This window comes from Papio anubis, chromosome 5 (assembly GCF_008728515.1).
Source record: "Papio anubis isolate 15944 chromosome 5, Panubis1.0, whole genome shotgun sequence".
NCBI lineage: Eukaryota > Metazoa > Chordata > Mammalia > Primates > Cercopithecidae > Papio > Papio anubis.
In genome coordinates, this window is record NC_044980.1 from 128,613,383 (window position 1) to 128,637,891 (window position 24,509).

At 47.7% G+C, this 24,509-nt stretch overlaps 2 protein-coding genes and 1 long non-coding RNA gene across 21 annotated transcripts in view; 2 read left to right on the plus strand and 1 right to left on the minus strand.

Annotated features, from left to right (window-relative positions):
* The window catches only part of SLC25A48 (solute carrier family 25 member 48), a 251,674-nt gene extending 234,527 nt beyond the window's left edge, over positions 1-17,147 (plus strand). For 4 of the 17 annotated variants that reach the window (XM_031666470.1, XM_031666471.1, XM_017959887.3 and 1 more), the window contains 2 exons: positions 93-350; positions 2,739-3,818. In XM_031666470.1, coding sequence (XP_031522330.1) covers positions 93-350; positions 2,739-3,328 — 848 coding nt within the window. In that variant the 3' untranslated portion in view covers positions 3,329-3,818. Of the gene's footprint in view, positions 1-92; positions 351-2,738; positions 3,819-8,635; positions 8,766-9,450; positions 9,590-10,486; positions 12,139-16,542 lie in introns of those variants that run through there. The other 13 variants (XR_002522742.2, XR_001903790.3, XR_001903787.3 and 10 more) reach the window with 13 other exon arrangements.
* A 1,517-nt stretch (positions 17,148-18,664) lies between these two features.
* LOC110743535 lies at positions 18,665-24,509 on the plus strand. Of its 3 annotated transcripts, XR_002522746.2 has the most exons (3): positions 18,665-19,794; positions 20,974-21,135; positions 22,899-24,509. It is a non-coding gene; the product is annotated as an uncharacterized LOC110743535 (long non-coding RNA). The 3 variants fall into 3 exon arrangements; XR_004183827.1 differs by having other exon boundaries at positions 18,665-21,135; XR_002522745.2 differs by lacking the exon at positions 20,974-21,135.
* Positions 20,923-24,382, minus strand: IL9 (interleukin 9). The gene is made up of 5 exons (XM_003900124.5): positions 24,249-24,382; positions 24,101-24,136; positions 23,986-24,018; positions 22,578-22,709; positions 20,923-21,042 (listed from the first exon to the last, which is right to left on the minus strand). The coding sequence occupies exons 1-5, from the start codon at positions 24,363-24,365 to the stop codon at positions 20,923-20,925; spliced, it is 438 nt and encodes a 145-aa protein (XP_003900173.1). The 5' UTR covers positions 24,366-24,382.

Here is a 24,509-nt window from a genome sequence, read left to right on the forward strand (position 1 = left end):
CTGTCAAAGGGCTGGGCTGGCTCCAGTGTCAGGGAATGTCCAGTCTCTTACGCCCTGGGTCACTTGCCACCTTCTCTCCCCTGTCTTTGCAGCCAACCTCGGTTTGAAGTCCAAGGCAGTGGCTCCTGTGGAGCAGCCAGCATACCAGGGGCCCGTGCACTGCATTACAACCATTGTGAGGAATGAGGGCCTGGCAGGGCTGTACCGGGGGGCCAGTGCCATGCTGCTGAGGGATGTCCCAGGCTATTGCCTCTACTTCATCCCCTACGTGTTCCTGAGTGAATGGATCACACCTGAGGCCTGCACAGGCCCCAGCCCCTGTGCCGTGTGGCTGGCGGGCGGCATGGCAGGTAAGAGCAGCAGCAGCTGGAGCCGTACCCCTGTGCAGGCCATGGCAGTGGGACAGCTGGGGAACTGCCATGCCCTTCTCAGCCCAGAGGGAGGGCAGGACACATTTAGGTACTCACCCAATAATTATTTGTTAGGTACCTACTGTGTCCCTGGTCCTCTCCCACCTCAGCCTCATCCCTTTTCCTATGCGGCTATGAGAATGGCAGTTCCCATTTGAACCCATTTGACTTTCAGGCAATGGATATATTTTGAACACATACTCTGTGTCAGGCATTGCTAAGCTTTGGAAAGGAAATCCATGATCATGGTTCAGTTTATTAAATGCAACCTTTGTGATGTAAGGATGCCATTAGTTCTACAAGGCAGGAATCAGTCTCCCCATTTCACAGATGAGAAAACTCAGGTCCAGAAATGTTAAGTAGCCAATCCCAGGTCACACAGCTGGTGCTGACAGTATAGCAGGGACTCTGCAGCCAGAAAGATTTAAGTTCAAATCCACACTTCATCATTTTGTGACCATGGCCTGGCTGCTTAACCTCCCTGCTCAGAATCCTGCACCACATCCCTCTTTCATTTAAGGTAAAAGTTGACATCCTTGCAATGGTTTTCCAGGCTCTCAGTGATCTAGCTCCCTGTTCCCCACCCACCTCACTTCTACTCCTCTCCCCTTCCTCACTTTCTCCAGTCACACTCGTCTCTGCTGCAACTTGACCATGCCTGGCCCTTCCCCGACCACAAGGCCTTTGTACCTGCTACTCACACCTCCTGAATTTAACAATGTGGAGGCCACTGGGGATTTTGGTAAGGGCCATTTGATGGAGAGAAGGGTGTAAAAACCTGATGGAGTGGGCTCAAGAAAGAATGGGATGAAGGATATTGGTGCACCCAAGTATACACAACTCTTCTGAGGGTTCTGCTATGCTGTAATGAGGAACAGAGAAACAGAGCCATAGCCAGAAGGGTTATGGAAGTCAAGAGAGGATGCTTTTTAAGAAGGCTGGCATCATGGCATGTTTGATGTGATGGGAAAGATCTAACAGAAAGAAGAAAATCATGAATCCTCCTCCTCCTCCCTCTCCTCCTCCTCCCTCTCCTTCTCCTTCTCTACCCCCTCCTCCTTCTTCTCTTCCCCCCTCCCCCTCTCCTCCTCCTCCTCCTGCCTCTCTTTCTCCTCCTCATCATCACAATTTGCCATGCTGTCAGCTCATAGCGAACACATAATGAAGCTGATGTCTTTGCCACCTAACTACAGTTTCACCTTCTGGCCTCCAGGTGCCTGTGCTCATGCCCAGCTACTAGTAAGAGCTCAGTCAGTACCGACTGGCAGAGAAGACTGCAAGGCCCCATCTGCTCTCACTTCTGCAGAGAGCAGGTGTGAATGGCCTGGCAGGCAAATCCCGTTTTGTGATGCCCTTTCCCATGGGCAGAGGGACAAGGGAGTGCACCAGGGCAGTACCTGGGGAAGTGGTCCCATTGTCCAGGCAGAAGGCACAGGTTTAGAGAGGCTCTTGGAGGACCAAGGGCAGGAGGCTGAGGGGACCAGAGGCCAGGATAGGCCAAGGGCCAAGGGCAGTCTAAGGTCTCCTTTGGGAGCTACTGGGCAGCAATTACAAAACCATGCAAACCAGTTGCCCTGGACTTTAACATCAATTTGTTTTTCTCTCCTCATCTAGGAATATATGAATTTCTGTGTTTATATAATAACCTGGCATTGTTTTCCTAGAATTCCTTACCTGAGCATATCCCATGAGGATGACCTGGTGGCACGTGATCCCAAGGCTTCTATTCCACATACTTGAAAAAGAAAAGAGATTTTTCAAAAAGCTGTCCCTGCTGTGTTTTTGCAACCCCCAGGCTGGCCCTTCCTTGGTGAGCAGCCTGTCTGCATGTGTTTGTTTAGCTTCTCTGGGTTCAGAGTAAATCCTGCCCTCAGCGAGCTGCAAACCTTCAGCCTCATGCCTCACCCTGGGCTCTCTTCTGGTGCCCCGGGAAGGTGCTGCCAAGTACCTGTGGAGCCTGTTACACTTTCTCCAATAAAAACTGCTAATAAAGACAGCCACGTCTCGAGCACTGGCTGTGGACTGGCACTGTGCTCAGTGCTTCACGTTCATTAATTCATTTGGCCCTCAAAACAGCCTCACAACGATAGGTACTGCCACCCCATTTTATAGACGAGAAGCCCGAGGCTTAGAGAAGGGAGGAAACTTTTGCCAAGTCTCACAGCAAGTGGCAAGCGAGAATCAGAAACAAACTTTGCGGGTTCTACTCCTGAGCTCTGTCCCTTCTCCGGGTTTAATGAATCTCTAAATGGTAGAAATCCGCAAGGAGCCAGGCCCCTCCAGATCCTAAGGAGCCAGCCCCTGACACCTGTTTCTTTCTCTTTGCAGGAGCAATTTCTTGGGGGACAGCGACTCCTATGGATGTTGTGAAAAGTCGACTCCAAGCTGATGGGGTTTATTTAAACAAATATAAAGGTGTCCTGGATTGTATCTCCCAGAGTTACCAGAAGGAAGGTCTTAAAGTAAGCCCACAGCAGGCCTGCGGGGTCAGTGTCAGTTCCTGGAAGGTGATTCACACATTTAGGGGGATGTGGGACTACAGAGAAGGGAATCAGGAGATCAGGCAGCTGCCGGTGACTATGTGTCAGTTGCCACAAGCGGGTGCTTTGTCAAGCACTTTACCTAGGTGGTCTTTTCACATGGCCAGTGGAGGAGGTAGATATGTGACCTACCTGACAGAGGTTCAGAGAGGGCTGGTAATCTGCTTGCAGCCACACAGCTGGTCCATGGTGGCGCCTAGGCCTGGTCTACGTCTGTCTGTCACCACAGTTTGCCTTCTCATCAAGATAGGTTGGGCAGTCCTTCCTCACTCATGGGTCAGTGCCTTCCCCACCCCTCCTCCTGGTGGGAATTGCCAGAGCCGCCTTGCCTCCTTCCTGTCCTCAGTCAGCTCATCTCACCAGCTCCAGGCCCTGTGAACTGTCTTCTGCTCTCCCACCTAAGCCCTGACCCCAGACCTCTGATCTCGGCTGAGGAGGCAGCCTCCGACCCATTTCCCTTGGCTGTGTCTCCTCCGTTCTTCCTACAGCTCAAGAGCTTAACCTAACACACACCCCTTCCTACCACCTGAAAAGGTGCTGCCCCAGGATAGACCAGACTTCCATGTCCAGTGTCCAAGGTTATAAACAGATTCATCACCCTCCGGAGAAACCATCCTGCTGGCTCTTTCTTGCACGGGCTCCTTGCTTTCTTGGTGTGGCTCTTAGAGTCAGCAGATGTGGGTTCAAAGTCAGATGTAGCTACTGTGAGCTGGCAGGATCCAAGCAAGCAGCTTCATGTCTCAGGGCCTCAGTTTCTTCTAGAATGATCATCCCTTCCATGAAGGGTGGGGCATTTGTGGGTTAATACAAAAAGCACTCCATTCAATATGTAACCCATAGGGAAGAGTTAACCCTTTCTCATTTGCATTAGTATGATCAGTATTGATTTTATTAGCACCAGCGTTACCCCAGAGCTCTGGGTCTTTTCTCACATGGCTGCCCCACCCCAGGCCCTGCCAGATGAGTCTACCCATCCTTCCAGGCCCAGTGCAGTCCACCAGCCTCCCCAGGATCCATGTCCTTGGCTTGCTTCTCCTGTACCTCTCTCAAGGCGCTTCTCACACACCACCACGGGTGACAGCTATTTCTATACCTGCCCCTCCTCTGCCTCTTACAGCAAATTTTCCAAGGTCCTGTTTTACTCTCTCCCCCAACTTGGGAAAGACGCAGAGTTGGGATAACCCAGTGTTGTGGTAAATAACTAACATGCCACATGAGAGGGACAAGATCCAAAAGCTAGATCAAAGGGCCACATCTAAAGGACAGACCTACCAGAAGTCACTGTAAAGTCCAGCCCTTAGTATTCAATCATGAATCAATCATCTGTGTAAAGGATGGGGCAATCTGATTTGATGAAGGCTCCTAAGGAGAAATGCCTAAGTGCTTTAGTTTTCAAATGCTTATTTTTAGAGCAACTAGTATGTGGTAGGCACAGTTCTAGGAGCTGGGGACAGAGCAGTAAACTAAAGAGAAAAAGCCCATGCTCTGATCAGCTAATGTGCAGTGAGCCAACAGTGAGACCTGTCCCAAGGTTGCATTAATAGAAGTATAGTGGGTAGAATAAAGGAGGTGGAGGCCTCTGCCCTGACCAGATTACAGCTGAAATGTTGCATCCACCTTTGGTCACTGCCCATTAAGCAAGACCCTAGTGGTGCCCTGGGAATGAAGAGCAGAATATCATAGTGTGTGAGGAAAGGCTGGACCCTGGTTAGTATAAGATGTGATAAGGAGGGAACTTGAGTTCTATCTTTATGTTTTAAGGATGGATAAACTCAGAGCTTTACTATTCTCATTATTTTAAATTCCTTTTTAAAATTTTTAACAAGAGCTGCTCTGACAGAAGGGTGAAGCCCAGCCCTGGTGCAGCCTCAATTATCTTTTGTATCTTTTTTTCTTCTTCTTCTTTTTTTTTTTGTTTTTTAGCAGAGGTACAGTTTGTGATTCAGCCAATGAGTACAGAAGGATATAAAAGTGTTTCAAATGGATGATTCATTTTTATCTGAGATGTTTTTGTCTACTTCCCCAAATATTAATGTGTCATAATTTATAAAAAGTCTGTAGAGGCAAAATATATTGCTGATATTATTTCATGCAAAAATTACTGTGCTCTTTAAAAAATGAAGTCCTGGAAGTCAGCTAAGTTCAGATGATTGGTTTCTTAATTTTGATAGCATTTGGTCCTCACTGTTGGTTCAGAGACAGGTTTTAAGTCAAGATAACAATACTCAGCTTGAGTAACCACTGCGTGATCAGATGGTTCAAGGTTAATTGTTTAAAATTTGTATCAATTGGTCAAAAATTGGTAATGTATGAACATAGGAAGCTTCCAAAACTACCTGAGGATATACTGTGTCAATGCCCTGCCTGTGGTCCCTGTCCTCACTCAAAAGCAATTACCATAAAGTTTCTTGTGATACATTTCAAAAACATTTACAGTGTATATAAGAATATATGTGTATGTACCTATCTATGTATGCTTGTATATGTGACTGTTTACTTATGAACATAAATAGTAACATCAACAAAAACAACGACACCATCTAGAACAATCAGGTTGTCTCAAAGGCAGTTTTCTGGCAGCGGCAGGAGGAGGAGGTAGAGAGGATTCCCCGGTGCCCCAGGGATGGCTCCAGTTCCCGGATGGCTTGGGCTCTGGCCATATGGAGCACCCCTCCCCAAGCATTCTTGACCGTGGCTCGCAGAGGCAGAGTGCAGGGCCCCAAGTCCATCATCATCCAATCTGTTCTCACCTTCCTATGGAAGAAGAAGTTTGTGACAGGAAAGAATTAGAAAGGCATTAATAATGATGATGGCGACCAATTTGAGTAGCTCTTTGTAACCCACTTAGGGATGATCAGTGGCGTAGCCTTCGTGGTGGGGAAAATCAAAAGTCCATGGACTTGTCGAGGCATCTCCAAGTAGAAACAGAAGAAAAATCTGGTAGTTTTGGAGCGATTCTCTGCCCACTGTTAGGGTCGTCTTGGGCTACATGGACCATAGCTCTGACTTGGAGAGTTCCCATCTGAAATAACGAGGCTGGTGAAGCACCTTGGTATTCTTGGCTCTGTGGAAGCAGCTGCTGTGGCAGTGAGATGAGGCTGAATGGCAGACAGAGGGGGCATTTGTAGGTAGACAGCTTCCGGAGGCACCAGGGCCAGCTGCCCTGGGTTGCTGTCCCTGGGGAATCTGGAGCCTCCCTCTTGCTCCAGGAACCCTGAACTACAGCCACCAGGACTCTTCCTTTTTCACGTCCAAAAGTTCATTTATTCATTCATTCATTTACTCATCCATCCATCCATTCACTGATTCATTTAATGTGTTTATGGAAGGTCTACTCTGGGCTAAGCACTCGCAGGTGCTGGGGTTTCAGAGGCAAACCACCCACACAGCCCTGCATTCACTGTCCTGACTGTGGTTGCTAATCCCACTCCCACCCCTGTTGTCTGTCCTTCCTGACAGGTAAGTCAGGGACACTTGGAGAACAGTGTGAGGAGTGCTGCAATAGGGAGATACTGAGTGCACAGAAGGTGAGGGGCCATCATCCACCTGGGGGTGGCCATGGCGACACTGCCAGGCTGCAAGCCAGGCCTGGGAAGCACTCCAGGCAGAGGGTACCAGAAGAGGCCCAGTGGAGGAAAAAGTCTGGCCCCTTAAAGGAATGACAGGCCGTTAACCTGCCCAGGGTGTCAGCTGTGAGAGGCCGTGCAGAGAAAGTGCAAGGGAGAGTATGTGGGTCCTTGCAAGCCAGGAAACGGTATGGACCTGACTCTAGCCCATAGGGAGCCACTGAGGCTTTGTAGGGCGGGAGTGAGGGGGACTCGGTCTGGAGGTCATATGCTCTGACAGCTCTAGGTAAAAGCTGGCAGGTCTGCACTTTGTTTGCCTTCTGTGGGCTCCGCAGCAGAGCAGGCCACAGCTGCTGGAGGGAGGGCTGTCTGCTTGTCTGAAGTGACCCACAGCTCCTGCAGAGCCTGGTGCTGTGGGACAGAAGGCTCACACTCCAAGCCGGGCCATGGCTGCCTCCACCTTGCAGAGCAGAGCCAAGCCCAGACCCACAGGGCAACCTCTGTGGGCACCGGCATGGAATTTTCCTCTCGGAGTTTGACCCAGTTCCTGGCTGTTATTCAGTCACTCTGGATGAGCCTGTGGAATTCCAGAAAGGTCAGACATCAGAGAAGAGTGTTAATATTACCAGGATCTCACTGCTTGAACAGCTCGAGGGCTTGGCTGAGCCACTTTTTCATCTCTAGGGATCCTTGTCCATTAGCCCCGTCCCTAGGGCCATGTTGCACCCTGGAGGCTGCTGCGAAGTGCAGGCACCTCTCCTGAAGGAAGGTCACCTGATATCCTAGCCAGTGACAGAGGCCTGCACCAACTCTGATACCACAGTGCCCAGAGACTGAGGAAACTGGGAAACGCAAAGGGTTGGTTTCTACTTTTACAAAATGACCAGTTCTGTTTCTTAAACTTAGAAAATTATACAGGAATCCGAGTAGGTTTCTATCTGTGCCTGACAGTTCTCAAGTCATTTATATTTGTGTGAGAACTTGCTTTTAGATGGTCGTTACTTACCAGAGGATGTATAAAAGGCCAGCTCCTCCCCACGGTCCCTCTCGCCAAAGCTCTTATCTGTTCTCATTTTCTGGGTCATGTTGTTATTGTTCCTAAACGGGCCTTATCTCTGCTAATAGGTTATCACTGCTTGAGAGTTGGAATCACATCACATTTATGAGCTGACACCCAACACCAAGCAAAAAGATTGAGGGAGGAAAGGAAGATCATAGGCCATGTTTGGGAAGCATCACATAATACTCCCTGGGGATGGAAGACAAATGCAGGTGTCATGGAGCAGCAAAGGCAGAGTTCAGCAGCTCAGCAGCACGGGCCATTCTTCCCAAGCACGCATTCTAGTGCTGGAGGTTGAGTCCTATTCCCTATTAGGTGATAGACTATTAATAAGAACAAGGAGGGTGATGATGATAATCAGCAGTTAACACATGCTTATGCTGTATGCCAGGCACCGTGCAAGTGCTTGAAAAGCCTCATCTCATTTAGTCCCTCCAACATTCTTATCAGGTTGATTCTATCATTACTCCCCTCTTACAGTCGGGAAAAATGAGTTCCAGAGAGTTTGCCATTGGCCCAAGTGACAAACTGTGCCTCAACCTCAATGGCAAAGCTGTGCCTCAACTCCACGTCTGCAGAGTCTTAAGCACAGTTCGAGTTCCGTTCTCTGCCACTTTGGGGATGTCCTGTGAAGCCCCTGCTACAGTGATTGGGCATGGCTGGGTGTTCTACTTAGGGCTTCTAGATTCTGGAGGAGAGAGAGAGAGAGAGAGAGAGAGAGACAGTGTGTGTATGCATATGAGAGAAGAAGAGAGAGAGAGGGGGAGAGAGGGCAATTTAAAAAGCATATGTAGGTGTTTGCCTGGCCCAACAGCTTACCTATAGTATTTAGTGCATGTGTATCAGGGTCTGGCAGGAAAAGCACCATCAGGCATGACACGGGTCAGGGCAGGGCATGACTGGAACTTCCCTTTGTGGTCTCTGCCTACACAGGTCCTTTGGGCTGTGGCTGGGGACGGGGCCTGGGCAGGCAGCACCACGAGCCGTTCTCTGCCCCTCCTTAGTGGCCCTGCAGAGGTGTGGCTCAGTCCCCTGCAATAACTGGGCCCCTGTGCAAAGGTGTTTTTCAGAGGCATCACTGTGAACGCGGTGCGGGGCTTCCCCATGAGCGCGGCCATGTTCCTTGGGTACGAGCTGTCGCTGCAGGCTATCCGCGGGGACCACGCAGTGACAAGTCCATGAGCGCCAGGTCAGTGTGCTTCCATCCCAGCTAATTGTACCTCCCAGGAACTTGAAACTCTTTTTTTTTTTTTTTTGGTCATGAGAATGTTGTGGCCTTCTGAAATGTCCTGTGGTTTATCACATATCTTATCTGTGGTAAGCTGGGGCTAGAGCTGCCACCCTTCTTGTCATCAAACAGCAGTTGGGAAATGCCCACCAGTGACTGGTGGTGTGCTGGGTCCCCAGGGACCGAGTCTGGCACAGAGTATACCTGTTTCCAGGCAGTTTGCCTCTCCATTTTCCCATCCAGTAGCTTCAACAGCCCTTGCAGAGAAGCACTTTTACCTTCACCGTGCAGACGCAATGACCCAGGCTCACAAGTGAGGACTGCAACCAGGATACCTGCAGGGGGGCACCGTCTCCCCACCTCCCTACTGAACTGCAGGGCCTGACTTGAGAGCCACCCACAGGCTCCCAGAGCCCTAGAGGACAGGTCTCTGCCACCATTCTTTGCCTCCCATACCCTCTTTTTCTTTCTCATTGCAGAAAGATCACTGTAGCCTGAGGACTCTTCTAAAGACAGAAATCTGACTCCCGTGCTCACATGCCCTCCTTGGCTCCCCATTGCCCTCTAGATAAAGCCCTCACCCTGCTTCTGCTGGCCTCACCCTTCACCACTGTTCTGAATGTCCCGCCCTCTCTCTTGCCCCTAGGTCTTTGCTCAGGCTGTCCCCTCTGCCTGACATCCTCTTCTCGCTCCTTTCCCACTTGTCCTTGGCTTCACCAGCTCTTTGTCATCCAGGCTGTAGAAGTCTCCTCCTCCCGGATTGCCGGCTTGCTTTCTCAGCTGGGGTGAGTCGCGCCTTCTGCAGACCATCCCCCACCCCCACCCACACTGCATCCTAAATGCCAGAGGATGCCCTCACTCCCCAGGCGGGGCTGCCGTGCTGTCCCTACGTTTGCACTAATGGTGCCTGGCACAGAGCCTGGCACACAAAGGACCACTCAGCAGTGTCGTCGGATGGGTGGATGACCAACCCCCATATTCCCTCAGGCCTCCTCTTCCTCCCTGTGCTTTTTCTTCCTCATTGTCTGGCCCCACACTGGCTACCTGCAAAGCTCAGAAGACAAAGTGGGTGTGGACTGAACTTTCTAGTCAACTAAGAAGCCATTTGACATGAGTCTTGGTTAGCACAAATTCTCCTAGGAAGGATGATCTTTGTCTATAAAACCTCACTGCTGCCTCCCCGTGTGAGCTGGCAGGGGTGTTCTCGGGACGGCAGAGCCCTGCTGGGGTGCACGGGTGGTGCCAGAACCTGGACAAAGGGAGGGGGCCTGACCAACCAGGCTGACTGTAGTTAGCCCAGGACAAGCCCCAGAAGCTGGCTTCAAATAAAATGCTCTCCACTTTTTGCTAAAGCAGCAAACATTCACTGCTTTTCTGGCTATTTCCCCTTTCTTATAAAAGGAAAAGGGTAGCAACACAGTTTGCATAATTCAACATCTTGAGTGAAGAGTTACAGCATTTGGGTGGCCTCCAGGACAGGGAAGGAGTTTGTCTTCTTCTTAAAGCTGTGCTCGGATATTGGCCATTTCCCCCTTTTCTTTCTTTAAGAGAAAAGTAATTTCTTAAACATCCTATAATAAAAGTCATGCATTTTTATTGTAGAAAAAATAGAAAATTTAAATAAACAGAAAGAACAAAATAGTAAGACCTGTCATCACAAGACCTTGTTATTATTCTTCCAGATTTGTCTTCTGTGTATTTTCAAATTGGGATCCTACCCTACACAGTGTTTTACAGCCCTCTTTTCCCATTCAGTAGTTTGGGACCATTTTCCCATGTCATGAAATCTTCAGCTACAAGATAGTTTTAACGCCAAGACCTCCCAGATCCCAGAGTGGCCGGATGCCTGCCCAACCTGTCGTACCTGCCACTGCGACCACCCTCGTGATTAACTGCTTCAGTACAAAGAAGGAACTTTCTAGCAACCCAATCATGATTGTCCTGCATTTAGCCTTTCACAAGCAGTGACCAACGCAATTGGAAGCTTTTCTTTCTGAAAGCGCTCTTTCTTGCAAGGGGCATGGACGTCTGTCTCCCTCAGCAGAGAGGACTGCTAAGGCAGGGAGGAGTTTGTTGCCTCCTGGTGGGAGAGTGAGGTTCCCAGCCACCGGTCTGCAGATTCATCTTAAACAAGTCTTGCCCATGGCATTCAACTTCCTGTTCTAACCCCAAAACACCAAGGCCTGTTAACAAGACTGGATTTTAATTTACCAAGTAGCTCTGAGATTTGGGGCAGGCCATGCTCAGATAGCAGTCACACCCAATCTTTGAATGCCTCCCTCATTGTCTAGACCCAGGACAGAGTGAGATGACGTATATTAGAGATCTAGGGAGTCAAGCCGTCCCTAAGAAGTGGCGGGATGAGGACCATCTCGAGAGTTCCTGGGTACAGATGACAGGGATGACTTGAGAATTGTTTCTAAGAGCCTGCAGGGGATAGATCACCCAGCTCCCAGCAGCTGCCAGGTGCCTTCCAGCAACCAAGCACAGAGATTTCCCCCAGCGTCCCCAAGTCCCATGCGGGAAGATCAGTGACCTTTGGTGGTAGAAGTGGCATCCCACCCACTCATCAGTGGCTGGTTCTCAAACTTGTCTGTGGCTCATGAATCCAACTCTGCCATCCACCTGTCCAAGACCAAGCTCCAGAGCTTCCTGGAATAATGCTGGTCTGCCCTCTGTCCTGACATGCATGCTCCAGATCTCAGTAGCCTACTTGCAGTTTCAGGAAAACTGATTTTCAAGGAAAGAAGACATAGTCCTCTTATGATACCTTTTTTGAACATTTACAAATAGCCCCGGTAACCCTGAGAGCCTCTGCCACTCCGTACTTTGCCTCTTGGTGCTTCACAAACCCAGTCTCCAAATGGATTGTTTGACCCCAAGATCCAAGATTTCAAGACTCCTGTTAGATGATGTTCTTGTCTCTCCTCCTTTTTCCCAGGGCCTCATCCCATTAACAGGTCAATGCTAACAGTGTCTGCAGAACCCATGGTGTGAATTTACTGAAGAGAAAGAAAGACTCTCCGCCAGGTGGGCTTTCAGCCAAGCAGGCTGTCCTCAGAACCCCTTCCTTCCTTCACAATTGCAAGCATTCTGATCCCCACCCCAGCTGGGGCAGCGGAGCTCCTGCCTTGGAGGGATTCAACTGACTATTGGTCAACTGATCACCAACTATTTCAGCTTTGGACTTGCACCTGGTAACAAAAAAACGAACAGAACAAAACAAAACTGGAGTAAAATAGATCCTCCCCCCATGGCCATTGTAAACTCACTGTGAATTCATGGAAGAGGTGGAGTTGGCTCTAAGTTTCAAAATAAAAGCATTAAAAACTTCTTCACATTGTTTCTCTGTCAGATGCCCCTGCCTGGCTTCCAAGAGGCTCCTGGCCACTGTCATTCCTCTCGCTCTGTTCAGGCCTCTGTGGATGTTGCAGGCCCAGAGGGAAACCCCCCTCCACACAGGTGAGGCGAGAAACTGAGCAGGGGCAGCCTGGCTTCTTTTTTCCCAGATGCCTCAGGTCGGCAGGGAGGGCATAGCCGTTGAAAAGGGTGATGATGGACAGAAACCTTCTAGGGGTTCTCCCACCCTGAGCAGTGGCACACGTTGGTGAGTTGCTTCAGGCAGGCTGGCCCTGGGCTTGGTTGGGGTGGGCACTCTCTGGGCCTTATTTTTACATGGAGAACAAAACAAAACAAAACAAAATACTTGATCCACAGTCTGGTTTCCAGAGTGACTTCATTGTTCTAAATTTTATTCCTTACTAGAGCTGCATGGGGAGGCCATTGCTATTTTGCTGTTATGTGGCTTGTGTCCCTCCAGCCTCTCCCAATTCTGTGCCCACAACAAGCATTCCTAGTCAATCATAGAGCCCTTTCTTGATGAGCCGAGTGGCGCCTCAGAGTCTTTCTCAGCACAGTGCCCCGGCAGCCACCACCAGCTGCGCAGAACTGCCATACGAAATGAATCTATTTGCCATCCCTGGCTTACATCCCAGTGAAGGAAATGTCCTCAAATTTGTTCTTTTTTTCTTTCCCTTGAAAAGGTCTTCCTTGGTTTCTCCACTACCCTGTTCCCCCACCACCCCCTGCCTTTGAGTGATTTGGGCCATGACTCAGAAAAATCTCTGCCTTACTAGACCTAAGACCAAAGCAATGCTATGGTGCAAAAGAGTTGAAAGTGTTCTGTCTCTTCGGTGTGAAACCTGTTACTGGAGCGGAGGGTTCCCTGCTTGAAATAAAACCCTCAGCATGCCCTCCTCAATCTTTCTCCTTCACAGCCCCTGGGACTGCAGGGTCCCCTGGGGATCTCTGCAGGTTACAGTTCAAGCTGCCCACCCTCCTGCAGTGGGACATTCATTCATTTGTTCAGTCATCAAACATTTGCCGAGCAGATGCTGACCTCGGTGCTGGGGACAGCCATGAGGGACTTCAGTGGCACGTCATTCTGGTGCAGTGGAGAGGCTCTATTGATGGGAGAGACCAGCCTGCCTGTCTGCTCCAGCATCACTGGGCCTGGGCGGGCATGGAGGATCTGAGTGAAGAGATGCTTCTGGCACCTGGTTCATCCCTGGGTAGGCTGAAAGTCTCTGCTCTAACACATCCTAGAATGTGTTTCTTAAGTCTGCCTCAACTGGACCATTTCCTGGTGCTAGGTATGCTTGCACAGTTTGATTAGAAGTGGTGCTGCGTCCACAAGGCCAACTAGGGTCTTCTACTGGGTGCTCCTGATGAGGCTGAGATGCAGCAACCACCTTCTTCAGGTGTCTGAGCCTTTCCTAGTTTCTATTAATCATCATGGCACCTCTTGATTGTAGGAGGAGGCAAGCAGAGAGAAGCATTGCTGATCCAGTTTACAGATGAAAAAACTGAGGCTCCAACATACCTGAGCCCCAGTTCAGGACTTTACCGCCAATCCCATTTGATAATCTTCCTGAGGCTACACTCCCCTGCTGTCCAACCCAGGGAACATCACCAGCAGCCACGATGATGGCTATTTTGTGGTGTAAAAAAGGACAAAGTTGTTGGGACACATAAGTATGGAGTCTGAAACTGCTAATGAAGGCCTCCCATCAACCACATCAGAACTGCCCTTCTGGACTCACCTCCCATTGCTCTGGTCCAGGTTCCCTGTGCTCCCATCATTTCCCCCATCCCATCCAGTGCCAGGCATATAATGGGCATTTAAATGTTGCTTAAAGAGTTCCCAAGTGATCCAACAAGCCTGCTGGGCCAGCTGCTTGTCTGCCCAGCACCCTCCAGACTTCCCTGCCTCTGTGCTTTTCTTTAACCTATAGGACACTCTTATCCCCAGCATCACCAGGAACAGGAATGCTCCCTGTTTTCAACCCAGCTCGGGTGCTTTAAGCCTTTAGATGTTAGGGCTTCCTTGATTCTCTCTCTCTCCCCACTAGCAGCATCCATGGCCCTTCCACCGACATGACCCCTCTGGCACTGTGTCCCTCCCTGTGCTACAGTCATGCGTGTGCACCCTCTGTTTCTCACTGGCCTGTGCCCATCTTCAGAGCCAGGGCTGAGTCTTCCCAATCCTTAGATTCAGCATAGCAGCAAGAATGAGCAGGGTTTAGAATAAAGGAAGCATAAATTAATGGGCAAAAATGCAAGCATGACCATGTTAACTGAGAATTGTTTGTAATAATGAAAATTGAGAAACTTTCCAAATGCCTGTCAATAGAAGAGGGGGTTAAACAAACAGCCACTAAAAAGAATGAGGTAGATCTTACATATATTGTCATGGAAATAGGTCAGCGACATTTTAAGTGCAGAAATGGAGGGGCAGAATAACATATATGATGTTATTCATTTTCATTTTAAAATGCATATCATATATGCGTAATTATATGGGCATTGAAAACCCTTGAAGGGTACACACCAAATTTAATAGTGGCTATTTCTGGGATGTGGGATTGGGAGAAGGCTTTCAGTTCCTACTTTGATGATGGTGATTTCTTTGTATATCACTATAATGATGGTGATTTGATGATGGTGATTACTGTAATGTTTTAATTTTTTTACAGCAAGCATATATTGTTTTTATAATATCTTAAAATAAAAGCACATCTTTTTGTAGAGCTAGGGCTCCCTGCTGGGCACTTGTTTTTCAGGCTGCAGGCTGGCTCTGCCTCGCTGCCCAGCCTCAGCCTGGCTCTGAGTAACAGCCCCTCCCCTCCCTGCCCTCCTGCATGCTGGGCAGACACTGCCTCAGCACATCTTCTACACCCTCACTGTCACCCAGGAGCACCTGGGCTGCAATGAATTAAACTTGGCTTTAATGAAGAAACTCAGCTCCAACCCAAACAAACCTCTTGTGGTAGCCAGATCTGGGAGGCGTCAGCCAGCAATGGATCTACTTCCTCTTAGATTTTTCTGGAGAGGGCAATCTTGTGGAATAGTTGGGGCCAACAGCTTGTGAGTTTTCCTCCATCAACACATTATGCTTCTATTTAACCAAATATGTGTGTGTGTGTGTGTGTGTGTGTGTGTGTGTGTGTGAGAGAGAGAGAGAGAGAGCGTGTAGTCTGTTCCCAGTGCTGTTACAGGCATTGGGTGACAATGGTAGGGACTCTGCCCTCAGAGAGCTTAGTACCAGGCATTAATTTCTGTGTCATGGTCAGGAAAGTCTTTAAACAAATGGAATCCTATTTTTAAGAAGGATGAAAACAAAACAGAATTCCAAGCCAAGCACCAGCTTTGGTGTCTGTGTCCTGGAGTTGGGGGGCTTCAAGGTTGGCCAATTTGCCTTACTAGGAACGATGAAAAGAAGAAAAAAAATCATTACCATTCAGCAGCCCCTTTCACTTCTGAAAATTATTAAGGGCCTCAAAGAACGTCTGCTTATATATTTACCAACATTTACTGGAAATTCAAACAGAATTTCAAAAATATTTATCCATTTAGGTATAATAATAAACCCATGACATTTTAACATAAATAACATTCTATGAAAATAATGATTCTTTCTAAACCAATGTAACTAACGAGAAGACTTGTATTGTGTTCCCTTTTTGCAGCTAAGTCTGGCTTAAACAGAGAGCAATTGTGTTCCCCTGTCTCCTTTTGCTTTTAGTCAATGGGTTATCACTTGCAATATAGCCTTTGGGAAACTCCATTGTACACTTGTGAGAAATAAGATTGAAAAGAGCAGAAAACATTAGTATTCTATGCAGATAACATCTTAGTGTTCTATGAAAGTAGTTTCGACCTGTTTACACATATATTATGTATATATCCCTCACCCAAAGGCTGATACCCTCAGAACGGCCGCTTGGTGGCAGCAGAGGTCAACTAAACCCTCTGCAGGAGTCCGCGTCTGGGAGTGCACGACCTTGGCCCTGTGGTGAGAGCACCTGGACCCCGTGACACTTCTCTTCCTGTTTCCTGGGCATCACCATCTCCCTTGGTGTTGCCCTTTCCCTTCTCTGTGGTGGAAAGAACTTCACACTAGGGAGACCTTCCCCTTGGGTTCCAATTTCACGTGGGCCATCGGCTACCTGTGTGCTCTTGCAGGCATCGGTGCCCCCTGAGCCATCTGTAAAATGGCCACACTGGTCTCCCTTACCTCCTTTGCACGGCTTCCGTAACATTCAAGTGCAAAAGTGTTTTTGTAAACTGTAAAGTGCAAAACATAGGGTTTGGAGGAAGGGGGGGCGTGGTGTGATTTTTCTGGTTTCTGTTCTTTGCCTGCCTTCTCCTCTGAATCTGGGTTGTTTGCTTTTTCCAGGAGGTGAACACAGGGTGACTAGTGTTCCCTGGGCCTCATCTCTGCATGTGAAGCCCTGAGAACTGCAGATGTTTGGCCTTTGGACCTCCAAGTGGACATCAATCAGCAAGCGTGGGCCAGGATGGTGCAGACACTGACGTGGCCCTTCTGATGCCTGGGATGCCTCATGAGTCACTGGTTCAAGCCCTCCAAGGTCTGATCCCCAATGCCCACTCTGCTAGGCTGGCATCAAAGAGGTTTCCAAGAAATGTTTGGTCCAGAGAAGTCCAGACCATGAGCACCAGGGAGCCAGAAACCATCCAGTGAAACCGTCTATCCTCGCTCCTCTGGCTGAGGATGGGGAGGGGCCAGTGAGCTCTGGGCTCAGCCACTCCCTCCAGTCTCAAGTACCACGCCCCCGTGCCTCCCTCTCCTCTCAGCACCGACCAGGTTTCTCCCGGCTCCTGTGCACCGGTGGATCCCGAGGACAGCAGTAGCGCCTTCCTCAGCCGCACACTGAGTCCAGCGCGTGCTCCTCACTGAGCACTTATTAGTGTCTGTTGAGTGATTCAATCACATCCTCAGGTCTGCAGCAAATAAATGAAGGTTTCTTTATTTTTTGTTAACTAAATTGAGATTTTTTTTTCAAGTTGATGACAGAAAAAAATAATTTTGCCATTTCAGGGTAAAACTTCGAAATTCCAAGTTAAATGCCCAGTTCAAGATTTTTTCCTTCTCCACCTTCCCCTGGGGTTGACTTTACATCTGGGAGGCTTGGGATTTAGGGAGAGGCTTCAGGGTTCTGGGAGGTGCTCTGTCTGTCCTACCCTGGTGTTCCTCCCGGCTAGTCCTGGGCCTGGCTTTCCCTCCAGGGTGGCTTCTGTAGAAGCATCTTCAGTCCCATTTGGTCCCTGTCCTTGGTCTGAGCATGCCATATATGCCCATCCCAAGGTCTCTCCGGCCTTACCATCCTCCAAGACACATCAGTGCCCCTCTCTGCCCTGGGTGAAAATCTTTGGTTTCTCCGTTGAAACTATTCAGGGGGCTGCATCAAGCCCAGCTTCCTAGGGCCTGTGGGTGGTCCTCCCTATACCAAACCTTAGGTGTGGTGGCGAGAGGCATTCTCTTTTCATGTCATCTCCCAGGGCACTCAGGGAATATGGCTCATGTGCCCTTTACTCTCGGTTTTCTACACGCCCCCCTCGCCCTCCCCAGGAGTGCTGCCCTCTTCCCCGAGGCTCTGCTGGGGGCCAGGCAGAGAGCTCTTCTCCAGGGAACTCAACAGCGTCTGCCATCATCCTCTCCTCTCTGACTTCTCTTCCATAGTCCAAGGAGTTACTTTCTATCCCAGGGCTAGGAGAGTTCCCATTGGAAATTCTAAAGCCAAGAATTAACCTCTGTATCAATAACCTCTATACCAATAAGTGCAGAAAATACATCTGACATAGTCCAATCTCATTCAAGATAAAAGTGTTCAACAGACAAGAATAAAAGAATTTTCTCAGTCTGATAATAAGCATTTATGAAAAGTCCACAGCTCACATCATATTAATATTTAATCGTGAGCGACTGGATCCTTTCCCACTAAAATCAGGAACAAAGCAAGAATATCTACTCTCACCACTTCTATTCAACGTTGTATTGGAGGTTCTAGCTAGAAATTAGCCAAGAAAATGAAAGAAAAGGCATCCAAATTGGAAAAATGGAAGTAAATTACCTCTATTTACAGATAATATGATACAGTATGAAGAGGGATGGTTGCACAACCCTGCCAATGTACTAAAATCTATTGAATTATACTCTTCAAATGGATGAATTGTATTGCATATGGTATATGAAGCATATCTCAATGAAGCCAGCTGTTTGTTGTTGTTGTTGTTGTTTGTTTGTTTGTTTTTAAGATAGGATCTTGCTCTGTCACCCAGGCTGGAGTGTAGCAGTGCAGTCATGGCTCACTGCACACTCGACCTCCTAGGCTCAAGCGATCCTCCCATCTCAGACTCCAAGTAGCTGGGACTACAGTTGTACATCACCATACCCAGCTAAGTTTTGTATTTTTCGTAGAGATTGGCTTTCACCATATTGGCCAGGCGGATCTCAAATTCCTGGACTCAAGTGATCTGCCTGCGTCAGCCTCCCAAAGTGCCGGGATTTTAGGCATGAGCCACTGTGCCTGGCTAAAGCCATCTTTTTCAAGTGATAAAAATAAAGAATGAAGCCCTTTGGGTCCTCTTTGAGTTTCTGCTGAGGCCTCCCCTTGCAGAGAACGGGAAGTCTTGGTCTGGGGTTGATGAAGCAGGGTGACAATGTGACAATGGGAGGAGAGGAACTGAGAGGTTGAAACATCACAGCGTCTTCCTGCTTCAAACTGGATGGATGTACAGAGGGAGGGATGGATGGATAGATGGGCAAGCCAGCTTTATGGCTGGCCACATCTTGGCTTGGCTTTGGCCTGCAGTGTGTCCTTTGATCTGGAATCTACTGGAAACAACTCTGCCTGGGGCCTGGCAACCTGGGGAGGGTAGCAACTTCACCACTTGCAAGCAACGTGCTTCTGGCCAAGTTATGCAACCTTGTTGGGCCTACTTATCTCATTTGTGCAGTGGGAAAAATTACATACAACAATTATATAAATATCTCATGGGGTTCTTGTGAGGATCCAACAGATATTCTACAAAATAGGCTTAGCAGAGTGCCTGGTACAGAGTAAACAATAAATGTTAGTTCTCCTTTCTCCAGGGTGACTTCTTGATGAATCTCAATTCTCCTGGCACAGAGAAGGTGATAATTATTGCACACTTCACTGTAAGTAAACCCTCCTTGGAGCTTGCCTGCAGGAGGGAACACTGCAGGTTATGTGACTTTTGCAGAAAAGCTGAGGGAAAGCACCAAGCTATGCTGGTGATTAATCTGCATCGGTGAGTGTAAGCTCGTCTCTGCCCATCTCCTCCGGCAACATGTTGCATTTCTGAGTTGTGTTCTGAAACCATCACCAACCATCAGCATCTGTCCCTGCTGTGATCCTGCTTGGGCTGGTGTCTCCCCATGCTGCAGGTGGTAAACCACAGTGTCACATGATTCAACTATGTCTGGGGCCAGTCATTCAGAAAACCCACATGGAGGAGAGGAGAAGAGAAGGTGTTGCAGCTGCGATCTGGAACTCCATGCGGCAGGCTGTCCAGGAAGCTGCAGAAACCTCTATCCCTCCTGGAGCCACCCAGCCCAGCCCCAGACAAAATGTCTTGGAGAGAGTGCCCCCCACCGCCTCCCTGGGTAAGTAGGGCATGAGCTAGAGAAAGGCTGTTTTGTTAATGCAGCTTACCAATTTCTTATCATTATTCTGAAATCCAAACAACTGTGAAAACTCAAGATTTGTTAGGACTTATTTGGCTGCAAAACTTGACCATTTCAGTGACTGCTGCGGGATTGATAGGTTTAATTATGGAACCTTGCCCCAGGCACTGCTGTGGGTGTTATGTAATATATGGCACATGGATTGTTTTAACTTTCTAAAAGGCTAAAAAGCTTGAATTCTGAAACCTATCTGACTCCCTAGGTTTCTGGATATGAGAGTGTGGACTGCAATTATGATGGGTCTGTTTTACCCTCAGGCTGTGGTTGGAAGAAGCACAGTGTACACCCTTATGCCCTTGGTATAAAGAGAATAATAAAGGGGCAGAATGCAAACAGCAAAGGATTTGGAAGCAGAGACTAGGGGTGAATCCTTCTAAATCTCACCACCTGTGGGATCTTGGGAAAGCCATCGAGACTTTCTAAGCTTTGGTTTCAGCATATATAGAACAAAAACATGTAATAATATCCACTTCCTACCATAACTAGGGGGTTAAGCAGTTAATTATTAAGCATTTATTCTGCATGCCCACATTCTTGAGCAGTCTCCCACTTCCAAACTGCTGCCTTCTCCTATTTCAGGCACACGGCCAATTTCTCAGGACCGTAGCCCTCTTAGCAGTGCTCCAGGGCTCCCTCCCTCAGACATGCCTTCAGCCTCCCCTAGCGGCAACCCTCAGACAGTCCCCACAGACATTCTTTGTAACTGCTCCCTGCAGCCTCCCCTGCAGCCCCAGCTACAGCCTCTGAGTCTGAGGGTCTGTATTCAGCATCAGGAGTCTTATCACTATAGGAGTCTCTGATCTATTCTTCCCCTTAACAACACTTGTAGCTTTCTTTGTTCTGAGTAGCAAGAGATGAGTAATTGCCTAGAGACCAGCTCCTGTCATTTTCCCCCCATATGTATTTATTTCAAAATAACGACATGCAATTTTAAACACATACTCACAACTGATATTGATTTAGAGTAGCTTACTTGATTTTTTAATTGTAGCAACTTAAAGAGAAAGCATTTTAAATTTAATAAATAGGATAAATAATATTTCATCTTCATATTTTGCCTCCCATCCCTCTCATATTTTCTTTCTGGAAAACTTCCAGGAGACTCTTCAGAAACGTCAGCGTGTTGCCTGCCATGGTTTGGTTGCATGGCTGTTCACAGGAAAAATTCTGTGGGGATGAAAGTTGATAAGGACAGAGAGACTCAAATGATGTAGAGCCAGGCAGCCCCAGGAGCCCCCCTGCCAAGAGCCAGAGTCGGTGGTGAGGAGTGTGGGGATGGGAAGGGAAGGGGCTTGAGACTCAGAGCAAATAGATGGGCAGGTCCAGGCTAGCTCATGTGGTGTAAAGACAACGTAGGTGGTTGACCTCAAGTTGGATTTCAGGGCTCTTTACACACACACACACACACACACACACACACACACACACACGCCCCCCTATTAAGTGACCCTAAATCTCCCCATTAGAGAAAGCCTTTCTGGGGACTCTTTGAGGCCTAACATTGTATCATTATCCTTTTAGGTTGTGTTTCCAAGGTCATTTGACAGTACAGTGGCTAAGAGTGGGGCTCTGAGGTCACACAGACCTGAGTTCAAATCTCACCTCTGCCACTTATTAAATATGCAGCCTTAGGCAAATTAGTTAACCTCACTGAGACTGATAAATTGAATAATTGTCCCTAAGGTATGTATTTATTCAGTGAGACAGCATATATTAAGCACTTAGAACTAGATGCCATTGATGGTAGAAACACATGCAGTTAAACAGTTGAGCTCAGGGCTTTCAGACTTCTAGGATCTTGTGTGGAGATGCTAATACCCAAAAAAGGGAGGGAGGTCACCTCTACCCAACTTGCCATCCCACTCTGCTGTCAGGGACTAGGGTATATGCTGAAGAAAGGAATGTGTGGATGGGCATTCAGGATGAGTGGCAAGCTTCTACCTTGACCTGGGTGCATTGCCCTTTAAATACCTCCTTAATCCAGGCCAGGCATGGTGGCTCACACCTATAATCCCAGCACTGTGGGAGGTCAAGGCGGGCAAATCATTTGAGTTCAGGAGTTGGAGAGCAGCCTGGCCAACATGGTGAAACCCCATCTCTACTAAAAATACAAAAATTAGCCGGGTGTGGTGGCACGCACCTATAATCCCAGTTATTTAGGAGGCTGAGACAGGAGAATCACTTGAACCCAGGAGGCAGAGGCTGCAGTGAACTCAGATGGCACCACTGCACTCCAGCCTGGGCAACAGAGTGAGACTCTGTCTCCAAAACAAAACAAAACAAAACCTCCTTAACTAACAGGAAAAAAAAAAAATCCCTTTTAACAACATCCATTCAGTTAGTACATTGAATCTCTAGGATAATTTCGTATTATGTGAGCTGCATCCCTGATTCTCTAGATTGTGGCTTCTAATTACACTCAGAAAGGATTCTTTCATTATTCCATAATAGAGAGAAGTAAATGGCTCCGTTGGCGTGTTTTTTAAAACTAGGGGGAACAATGATCTATCTCACTTTAATTCTATTGTTTCAATGGATCTCACTTTAATTATATTACTTCTGATTAAATTTCTTAGATGTCTTTTATCAGCCTTGAAGTATCAATTCCAACTTTATCATCCTTTTGCATTCAAACAGGGTTGGCATCACCATTCACATAGAAATCACCGACAGGAACACATCACATATGAAAACAAACTTACGGGACACTTGTTGTTCTTTAGTACTTCAACCGATTTTTTCACCCGATTGAAAATCAGCGGGTATCTTGTTTGCACTGTGGTATTGGTCATCTGAGACAGTCCCTCCCTGAAGCATGGTCCAGGGCAGTTGTCCTGGTAAATAGTAAGGATTTATTAAAAGAAATATTCTGAGGACAGCTTTGAAAATATATCACATAAAGCAATATAAGAGATGATTTTTATTTAATCACCGTTACTCAAACTTGCATTATTTTTAGATAGGTCCCTTGCCAATGTAGGAAGTGATCTTCCATATTTAAAAGGGATGCCATTTTTCCACAGTGACACCCCCTGGAGGAGACTTCCTGTATGTTACACCCAGGAAACATGAGGGCTGTGGGCCCTGAAATAGTCAGCTCTGAATGTTCTTTTCAAGAGGTGCCTCCCGGCTTCAAGACTTGTAAGTTTGAAAGTGCAGAGTGAGGAAAAGCCTTTCCACACCAGCTAATGGGATGTGACAATTGAATGCAGCTGGTATTTCAGCAGCAGCTAAAAACACGGAGTGTACGCCGAGGGGCAGGGGCTGTGCTGTCTGCCTGGTGCCTGCCCAGAAGGCGCTCTAGCCTCTTCTCCTCTAATGGATGGACAGCGATGGCTGCGATGTCTTACCCTCGCCAGGGCAAGAAGCTGAGATTCTCCCAGGCCTTGCATGAGAAAGAATAAAGCACTGCACCTTGGAGAAGTGCCTCCTCCTCACCCTAACCAGGAGTTTGAATTAGGAATGAGAACTTTCCTGCCACCCGTCCTTCCTGCCAGAGTGGGCAGTGGCCCTCTGGAAGCCCTCCTTCCACTCAAAACCTCAGATCCTCTATCTGCCCAGAGGGCAGCACTCAAACCAGCAGTCACTCTAATCAGCTAGACAGACAACAGGGAGGTAGGGAGGAAGGGAGGAGGCAGGGAGAGGGAGGTATAGCCCGAAGATCATTCATGCCAGATGAATGATAAGGAGTAGTCTTTTTGTTTACATTGTTTCACAACTCTAGAGTTATCAGTAAATGAGGTAGAAAGCAATATGATATGACCTATAGCAATGATTATATCCTTAGTTCCAGTTTTATTTAATTGTGCACATGGCCACCTATCTAAAAAGATATTCAAGATTCTTTTTTTAATGTTGAAAAGTGTTCAAACTTCTCAAGAGGCATAAAGTTAACTAAATACAAAGAAATGTTCATAATATAGGATTTCAAGATCCTAGTTTTAAAAGGGAATAGTTTGTAACAATGTGGTTTTAACAGGGAATACTAATCTTAACAATTGAATTAAGCAACAATGTATAACATTAAATATTAAATAAAGCAACTTATTTTTACTTAAAATCAAACCAAAAAAATCCAAGGTCAAAATTATATTCTCTCATTATACTTACAGAAGGAATGGGCAGACAGAGACAACTGGTCACCTGCAAGGGAAATTTCAGAGTGAAGATTCCAGATGTGAAAATTAAAATTAATTTGGAAAGTTCTTAAAGAGCATTCACTCACATTAGCACTGCAGTGGCACTTCGAAGCTGCATCTTCCTAAAGTAGATAGAGAGATAAGAACCTTTAGTCAGCCCCGAGTTTTTTCATCCTCATACATATTTCACTTTGTCAGTAGCCGTCTTTCCCACGGGCGTCCCCTGCAGCCTACCTGCATCTTGTTGATGAGAAAGTTGATGTCCCTGACGATCCCCGTAGAGGTTGGACACCCCCGGCCTGCCACGGAGCACAGGAGCAGGGCAGAGGTAAGGACTGTGGCCAGAAGCATCTTGACAGAGGACTGGAGCTCGCCTGAAGACACCTTCAAATCGAGTGGTATTTAAAGCTCCCTCTCAAACATGGAAAAACCCTGACATCAAACTGATACCAAGAGCCCACTTTTTCTCTGTAAGTTGGGGCCACTTTATATTAA